Raw genomic sequence first — 9538 nt, forward strand, 5'->3', positions numbered from 1 at the left:
CAATTGAGAGAGTGAGGGTTGAGATTATTTAGTCATCTGCGATATTTAATTTGAAAATTCTTTGAAAATTATTATTTATCATATATGTGAGATTATTTGAAATTCTTTGAAAATTGTTATTTTACATATATATGAAATCTGTGAATCTATGACAATGATCACTTATATGTATTCATGTAGTATACATAATTATGTAATAACTTTTTAATAAGTTTAATCGTGCCCCACTAGCACCGAATGTCTGCTTCCGCCACTGAATTGTACATCGAAAAAACTAGGTACGTTTGATGGCCTATAGGAAGGACTAGTTCGTCATCACAAGATGACAACAATTTTTGAAGTTACCTTAATTCTAGTAAAGGTAATCAATCATCTTGTAGTTCTTTTTCCCTTGCCCATGTTACAAATAAAGTGATCAATCTTCCTCCCGGTGTCATTTCCTTCTACGCAAAATCAAACTTTCTCTCCAACGTCAACTCCAATTGTCGCGACCAGTCTTCCTCCATAGTCTCGTTGCAAAGTTCCACCACACTAAATTTGACGTCCTCTTCAAACATGTTGTGCAATGTGGAAGATGGTGGAAGAGATAAAACAAAAGGAATGAGTCTATGAGTGAAAAGATGGTTTGGTTTAGTGGGGGTGGTGGGGGTATACCAGATTTTTTATTTAAAAAAAAAAAAAAAAAAACATTGATATCTAATTTTTGAAATTGAAAGTTTAAAATGTAAGGATCATAGTAATTATATCTATTAGTAATTCCTAGACATAAGGGCCCGAACCTGCTTACTGTCCAGGAATGAGATGGCTGTAGCAGGTTGTTGTCAAGAAAAATCAAGCATAGCCATCACAATGAAGACGGATTAATTATATGAATGGTCACTGAACTTTGTCCTATGTTACTACTTAGTCACTGAATTTAAAAATGTAACTCAATAGTCACTGAACTTCGTCAAGTGTTACTACTTCATAACCAAACTTTAAAATGTATCTCAATGGTCACCGAACTTTGCACTGTGTTACTTATCTGTCACTCAAATGGAAAAATCTGTCAAGTCCAACAAACGACGTCAACTCGAGTGACGGATGGGTAATACGGTGCAAAGTTCGATAACCATTAAGATATATTTTAAAGTTTGGTTGAAATAGTAACACTTGACGAAATTCAGTGATCATTGAGTTACATTTTTAAGTTCAATGACTAAGTGGTAATATAGTTGAAAAATCAAATCGACCTCAGTTACATTGGCACTATTCGAACATTTTTGTACTTTTATTTAATTTTTCTTCGTCAATTTCTTTTAATGTTCTAACTGTTTCTCTTTCAATCTATTTATGCGGAGTTTGAAATACGGTGAACTGATACCAGTTGATCTAAAAATCAAACGTACTTTTTCACCATGATGGATGAATATTAGCAACAATTCTATTTTTATTTAATTTATAGGTCTTTGATTTTCTATTTCCTCTTTCTTCCCTTCATTTTCTTTGATTTCTTCTTTCATAGAGATCGATTTGAGAAGTTTAGCCCTTGTTTGATCCTCATTTTGAGGGATAAAATGAATTTTTGAATAATATTGATGGGAAATGTGCAGTTAAAAAATAAGCAAAAGTTTTGAATTTGCATGTAATATTATTTTATTGAATAATGTGTAGTTGAATGATATCAAATCACTGTTTAAGAATATTTTTTTTTCTGGAAAGAATGAGACTCAAACAAGGACTTAATAATTCGATTTAAAAATGAATGTTAATGATCATTGAACTTTGTCCTATGTTACTACTTAGTCACTGAACTTAAAAATGTAACTCAATGGTCACTGAATCTCGCCAAATGTTACTACTTCATAAGTGAACTTTAAAATGTATCTCAATGGTTACCGAACTTTGCACCGTGTTACCCATCCGTCACTCAAGTTGACGCCGTTTGTTGGACTTAACGGATTTATCGATTTGAGTGACGGATGGATAATACGATGCAAAGTTCGGTGACCATTGAGATACATTTTAAAGTTCGATTATGAATTAATAACACTTGGCAAAGTTTAATGACCATTGAGTTACATTTTTAAGTTCAGTGAATAAGTAGTAACATTTTTAAGTTCAGTGACTAAGTAGTAACATAAGACAAAGTTCAGTGACCATTCATATAATTAACCCCAAAGAAGACTGTGAAGGTGACTAATAAAAAATTAGCAAGACATAACCTCATGTTACATACCATTAAGGGATATGCATCAATCTTGCAACATGTTTTGTGTACAGTATTAAATATTATTGTATACAACAATAAATAAAATTTGAGGTAATTTTTCTTCAAACATATTTAGTGCTATTCATTCCCAATTACTAAATGATTTTTAATTTTTGACATATGGTAAGTTTTTCAACTCAAATAAGGCATATTATCACATAGATATAGGCAACGTGCACTTTCAATATTCATAAAATAATGACATTTTATACGTCACTGTGCACAACCTAACTTGGTTGCAACTATTTATGGTTGGAGTATCGGTTTTTATTATTCCCAAATTTTATTGGTACATGAAGTTTGAAGGCTGTCTTATGCACCAAAATGTTGATACATTAAATACGTAGGACTACTCAACTCATAAAATACTTTACATCTATCAAAATCTATGATAAAACACCAAGTCAATCATAACTCTATGAAGGTCAACAGCTGTCAAATTCGGCCGAATCCATTCGTACAGAAATGGACTTTACAGAATTAATACAGAAATCTCACATGGGGCCCCATGTGAATAAAATTGTGCCAAACCAAACCCCCCCCCCCTCCCGTGTATCGATGAACATGAAGATTGACCACTAGATAGAAATAAAATAAAACCCACTTTCACATGTGCGTTTATAATTAATAATCTTTATAGGGGTTGACGATAATTCAAGGTTATTTCTACTAGAAGAGATTCAAGATTCAATCACTCTTGCCCTTTTGAGCACCAATTTCTTGCAGGTAATGTTCCGCATCCAAGGCTGCCATGCATCCTGAATAACAAGAGTAAAAACCCAAGACCAGTAAGAATGGCAATGCATAAAAACTAGGTTGAGAATATTTCAATTTATTCAGTCTAGCTAGGAGGTGATTCTATTTCTTGTTACAGATGTTGCTGCAAATGATACATATGGGGGTGTTTGATAGGTATTTTTACGTAAAAATGTATTTTAGAATAGTAAATTGATGTGAAATGTGTGGTTGAGAAATAAGGAAAAGTTTTTGATTTAAATGTAATATTATTTTAATAAAGAATGTGTGGTTGAAAAGAAGAGTGAGAAAAATGCATTTTAAAAAAAATGACTACCAAACGGGACATAATATCAGTACAAGCAATTAAAAAGAGTGATCCAGTAAGAAAGACTGCATAAAAACCAGGTTAAGAATATTTAAATTTATTCAGTCTGCAAGGAGGTGATTCTATTTCTTGTCACAGAAGTTGCCAAGGGATGCATAAAATCAACACAAGCAATAATAAAAGGTTTAATAATATACACACATATTGGTCTAATGGAATATCCTTCACTATTTCACCAAAATGGAATCAAATTATCCTGTTTCGCTCCCTAGTTGAAAAGCGATGACTTGAGCAATGTAAAAGTCCGTGTGTGTGTGTGTGTATTGGCCACAGAATTTTCTGCCCAAATTTGGCTTCTAAATTTCATTCAATCTGAGATGAACTCCGTGTTGGATTTCAGGTTAAATAAATTTACAAACTAAGCCTCCATTTGGCAACATTTATAAATCATTTATAAATGGTCAAACTTCATTTTCAACCACACATTTTCAATGGACACACAAATACTATACACTTATCTACCAGTCATTTCTATCCATTTGAAAATTAAACAATTTATAAATTCTTCCCAAACAGATGCTAAGAAATAAGCATATAATGGTGGATTGACTAACTAGTAGCAGCGGAATATAGATTGCAGAACATGCTAACGTTCAAAGAAGGGTGTTCAGTCAAATCGTTCGGAAAGTGATGAAATTATCATTAAAATATTATCTTGAAGGTGAGGTTGTCTGCGTCCGAGAAACACATATAAACATGCAATTAGAAAGGGTTTCAGCTTTTGTGCCTTGACTGTGAACATAGTCCTTGATAGAATAGGAAAAGAAAGATGAGTCACTGTGCAAGCATACCTTAAGCAAATAATATGAATTTCTTATGCGTCATCAATTAACTACTCTTAGAAAAGAAAATATTTTCTTTCAACTACCAAAGTCACAACAAGGCACTTATTGAATCTTAGTAAAGTAAAAGTGAGGAAACAAAGGAAGACAGATATTCTCAACTAATTCTTTACAACTCAATAAATACAGATTACAAGTGAGGTACAGGGAATGAATAGCAAGGAAGACAACAGCCTGCCTAATGAAACCATGACAATGACACTTTTATTACAGAAGAGAACCAATCACAAGAATGATGCAACTCTTAGTGGAAGGGCAAAAGAATGAGATATGTGCAGCTAACTAATTTATCAGTTACCGTACAGAACCGCTCTGTTTTCTTGGCCTTTCAATTTGTAAGTTCTCCTACAATCTCTAGAAGCTCATTTTTGCTAAAAAAAAAATTATAAAAATAAAATAAAAATTGGCCCTACCCGAATTATTTTGCTTAAACACGAGCCCCTTTAATTTTTGACTTGTCAAGTGAAGTGTTCTAAAGATCATGCTGTGAATAAATCATTTTGAAGCATCAGAACTTTAGGAGTCAAAGGAATTTGTTTCTGCAAGCTGGTGCAGTTTGGCATAGCTAAAATAAGAGATGAGAACAAGAACTAGAAATTTTGTGAAGGAAGATGAGAAATCATAACACAATTCCACAGACAATCATGAGTCCATAAGGGCACCCCAACTAGAATGGGCAATAAGATATAACCAATAAGCTCAATATTAATTAACTCGGAACAAATTGAGACGCCAAACAACAATCCTAATAGCAATAAAGTTCCAAGTTTAAGACACAGAAACAGCCCCCCAACTTAAAGTCCCTATTTGGTGGGGATTAAAATTAGATTTTTAGTAGATTTTGATAAAAGTCAATGAAATGCGTGGTTGAAAAGTTGTGGGATCCAGAGAATATGTGGTTAGAATTAATTGTTGACTTTGACATAAATTAAAATCTAGATTTTAATTTGTACCAAACAGGGTGAAAGTCAAAAATTATATAAGTAATTACCTTTGATTACAAGTTCTTTGGACTGTAAAAGCAATTAAAGAAGGCTATTCAGTCAATTGGTTACTAAAATATTATCTTGAAGGCGAGGTTGTCTGCATCTGAGAAACAAATAAAAACATGTAGCTAGAAAGGATTTGAGCTTTTTTGCCTTGACTATGAACAGTCCTTGATAGAATAGGGAAATAAAGATGAGTCACTGTACAAGCATACCTGAAGCTCAACAATTAACTACTCTTTGAAAGGCAAATATTGTCTTTCAACTACCAAAGTCACAGCAAGGCACAACATAGAATCTCTGTAAAGTAAATGTGGGGAAACAAAGGAAGAAAAATATTCTCAGTAATTCTTTACAACACAATCAATACAGTTACAAGAGAGGTACAGGGAAAATTAATAGCCAGGACGACAACAGCTTGCCGAGTGAGACCATAACAATCACACTTGTATTACAGAAAAGAACCAATCATAAGATGATGCAACTCTTAGTGGAAGGGCAAAAGAATGAGATATGTGCAGCTAAATAATTTATCAGTTACTGTATGTAATCACAATTAGCTAAACTAATGACCCTAAAAGAGAAAGTTCTCAATCTGTTTTCTTGGCCTTTCAATTTGTAAGTTCTCTTGCAATCTCTAGAAGCTCATTTTTGTTAAAATAAAATAAAACATCACACCTAGCCCAATCATTTTTGCTTAAACACAGAGCCCCCTTTAATTTTTGACATTTCAAGTGAATAGTTTAAAGATCATGCTGTGATTAAATCATTTTGAAGCATCAGAACTTTAGGAATCAAAGGAATTCTTTTCTGCAAGCTGGTGCAGTTTCATGTAGTTAAAATAAGAGATGAGAACAAGAACTAGAAATTTTGTATAGGAAGATAAGAATTATGGATAAAGAACCATTTGTAGGAGGTTATCGCATATCATAACATTATTCCGTGGACAATCATAAGTCCAAAAGGGCACTCAAACTAGCTAGGGAATAAGATACAAGCAATAAGCTCTATATTAACTAGCTAGGGAATAAGATACAAGCAATAAGCTCTATATTAATTAAATCAGAACAAATTGGGAAGCCAAACAACATTCCTAATAGCAATAAAGTTCTAAGTTTAAGACACGGAAACAGCCCCACAACTGAAAGTCAGAAATTATATCAGTACCTTTGATTACAAGTTCAGTGATTTATGAAAAATAAACTATATCAAGTGAAATGGAATGCATGTGGTAATATATTAACGGAAATTTTGTTTTTCAAGTTTCAATATCGAGAACGAATTGTAAGCATAAGCTACAGGTTGAACCTCTAGTAGGAAATCATTGGACCAAATAGTATGAATTAGGTACAGATGTTAAATAGGGTAATCAGAACTTCACCCAAACCTTACTAGGAGTGCAAGTCCAGCAGCCGGCACTATTTTTCATTCATGAGCAAAATTTTTCCCAGCAGTTTCTCATTAATTCTTCTGCCAGCAGCAGCCACAGCCTTTTATTTCTCTATTGTAGCGACCGTTTTTTTGACCTCTCAATGGAAAGCCTCTGTTTTTTACTTTTCTAATGGTAGCCTTTGTGTTTCTCTCTCACACTGAACACGGCTTCATGGATGTGTATATGGAACCTGCTACACTTACACCCCTACCGGATTACTCACAGTCGCAGGCCTGACGTATTATTATTATTTTTTTCATGTGGGATCGACCCTTACTGTGAGGGGTGGTTTAGGGTTTAAGGTTTAGGGTTTTTTTTTTGAATGTCATAAACAATTCCCTTTCTTCATAAGTAATGTGTATCGATGAACATGAAGATTGACCACTAGATAGAGATAAAATAAAACCCACTTTCACACGTGCGTTTATAATTAATAATCTTTATAGGGGTTGACGATAATTCAAGGTTATTTCTACTACAAGAGATTCAAGATTCAATCACTCTTGCCCTTTTGAGCACCAATTTCTTGAAGGTAATGTTCTGCATCTAAGGCTGCCATGCATCCTGGGCCAGCAGCAGTAACAGCCTGCCTATACTTCTTATCCTGAACATCACCAGCAGCAAATACACCCTTGACGCTGGTCTGAGTGGTGCCAGGCTTCGTGATCACATACCCATCAGAATCCAGCTCCAGCTGTCCGTTCAAAAACTTGGTTGCCGGCTCATGTCCAATCGCAAAAAACAAACCAGAAACGCTCAAATCAGTAACCTCCCCACTCACCGCATTCTTCACCTTCAAACCCCCCAAAGTCCTCTCCCCGTACGCCTCTGCTACAGAAGAATTCCACAAGACTTCAATCTTCGGGTTTGATAAAGCTCTGTTCTGCATAATCTTCGAAGCCCTAAATTCATCTCTTCGGTGGATAATGTAAACCTTAGAACCATATTTGGTGAGAAAGGTGGCTTCTTCCATGGCAGAGTCGCCGCCACCAATGACAGCAAGAGGTTTGTTACGGAAGATAGGAGCGGCACCGTCACAGACCGCGCAGGCAGATATGCCACGGTTCCAGAACTCCTCAGAACCAGGGAATTGGAGGCGTTTCGCAACGGCACCAGTAGCAATAATAACAGAATCAGCAAGAACAGTCCTATCATCACTAAAAATTTTAAAGGGATATGTCGAAAAGTCGACTTTAGTGACAGTTTCAGTGAAGATTTCGGTTTTAAACCGGACCGATTGAGCACGAAAGCAGTCCATAAGCTCTATTCCGCCTATCCCATTAGGGAAACCCGGAAAATTTTCAACTTCGGAGGTAGTAGTAAGCTGCCCGCCTGGGGCGATATCATTCGCCATCCAGCCCTCAAACAGAATAGGTTTAAGCTCCGCACGGGCTGCATAGATGGCGGCAGTATGGCCAGCAGGGCCGCTTCCAACAATACACAGGCGGGTTTTTATAGTCTTCAGGTCGGCTTCCATGGTGGAGATTTTGGAAGCAATGGCACCGGCGGATGAGTTGGTTGTGGTAGTGGTGGCGAGAGTAGCGATGCCAACTAGGTAGCGGGCTTTTCTGAGAACCTTTAAAAGCCCTGGGAAACAGTTGTAGGCCATTTCTTGGAATTGAGCGGGTCGTTTGGGCGGGCGGATCTGCCACATCAATTGCAGAAAGGCTTTATTTTCTGGAAAATGAATTTTGAAATAATGAATATTTGAAAAATGTATGATTAAAAAGTAGAAAATTTTTGAATTTTTATGTAAAAATATTTTCCTATGAGAATATGTGATTAAAAATAAATTGTAGAAAAAATAGTTCTAAAATAATGATAGACAAATAGGGATTAAATAATAGTTTATAACAAAATACATGACAATAATGATAAATTTATTTAAATGTATGGTTAAATGATTCATTTAATTAAATTTATCAAGTATGATCACTTAAACAGTTAGTTTAAATATTATTGGTGCTAGGTAGCAATATTTTAGTTTAAATGAAGTTTTTTTTAGCTATTAATTACAATTTTTTTGCTTAAATAATGTATTTAAGTTTGTTCATTAAACCCTATCAAACCATATTGTCTCTTTGCAAGAGTAGTTGAGTGCGTAGGCTTTATTGGAGGAGAAGACTACGAACGCCACCATCAGTGCAATGGGATGTTTTTGGCATTTGATTGTTAAGAATGGTGGTGATATATTTGCTTGGGTATCAAGTAATTGTGGGCTCAAAGCACCTTGGTGACTAAGTTTTGCATCCTATGAATTCGTAGATGTGATCTTCAACAAAAAGGAGATAGTATGGTTTAGAGGATTGATGAAAGAGAGGGCAATATATATATAGTAAAATATCGTTTGTGCATCAAAATGGTTTAACACATTCTTGACGGATTCTCACATTCGCGTGGAACCCACGTAGGACTCGAATGAAAAAAATGATAAAAAATTCCCCCTATGAGTATGTTCTATCGGGGAGGGTATCAAACCTTCCCTGTACAAACAGCAAGGTCCATATATATATAGGCATGGATTCAAATCATATTTTTAATAAATGTCAATAAAAAATTAATGAAATGTGTGATTAAAAAATTGTAGATTCAATGAAATGTGTGATTAAAATTAATTGTTATCTTTGATTATATCTATCAAACAATAGTTATATGTCTATATCTATACATAGTGTCTTATTTATAATATCTTATACTAAATAAAGAATATCTTAAAATTTTAAGAGAAATTTTATTACACATTACAACAATACTATTCCTTTTATTTTTTTCTATGAAAATTTATTAGTTTTTTCTCATTTTTAATAGAATATTAATTATTAAATTTAACTATAAGTCTATGCCCCTGTTTGAGCCACATTTTTTGGGCCAAAATGTATTCTGGACTACTATTTTGTTGGATTA

The 9538-nt window shown here is 34.4% G+C and overlaps 1 protein-coding gene across 1 annotated transcript; it reads right to left on the bottom strand.

The window, feature by feature from the left end:
• Positions 1-2836: 2836 nt before the first annotated feature.
• On the bottom strand, positions 2837-8289 carry LOC111387699 (thioredoxin reductase NTRB-like). The gene is made up of 2 exons (XM_023012279.1): positions 7203-8289; positions 2837-3013 (listed from the first exon to the last, which is right to left on the bottom strand). Exons 1-2 carry the CDS (start codon positions 8286-8288, stop codon positions 2939-2941), a joined length of 1161 nt encoding a protein of 386 aa, XP_022868047.1. The 5' UTR covers position 8289; the 3' UTR covers positions 2837-2938.
• Positions 8290-9538: the final 1249 nt, after the last annotated feature.

Source organism: Olea europaea, unplaced genomic scaffold (assembly GCF_002742605.1).
Source record: "Olea europaea var. sylvestris unplaced genomic scaffold, O_europaea_v1 scaffold419, whole genome shotgun sequence".
Lineage (NCBI taxonomy): Eukaryota > Viridiplantae > Streptophyta > Magnoliopsida > Lamiales > Oleaceae > Olea > Olea europaea.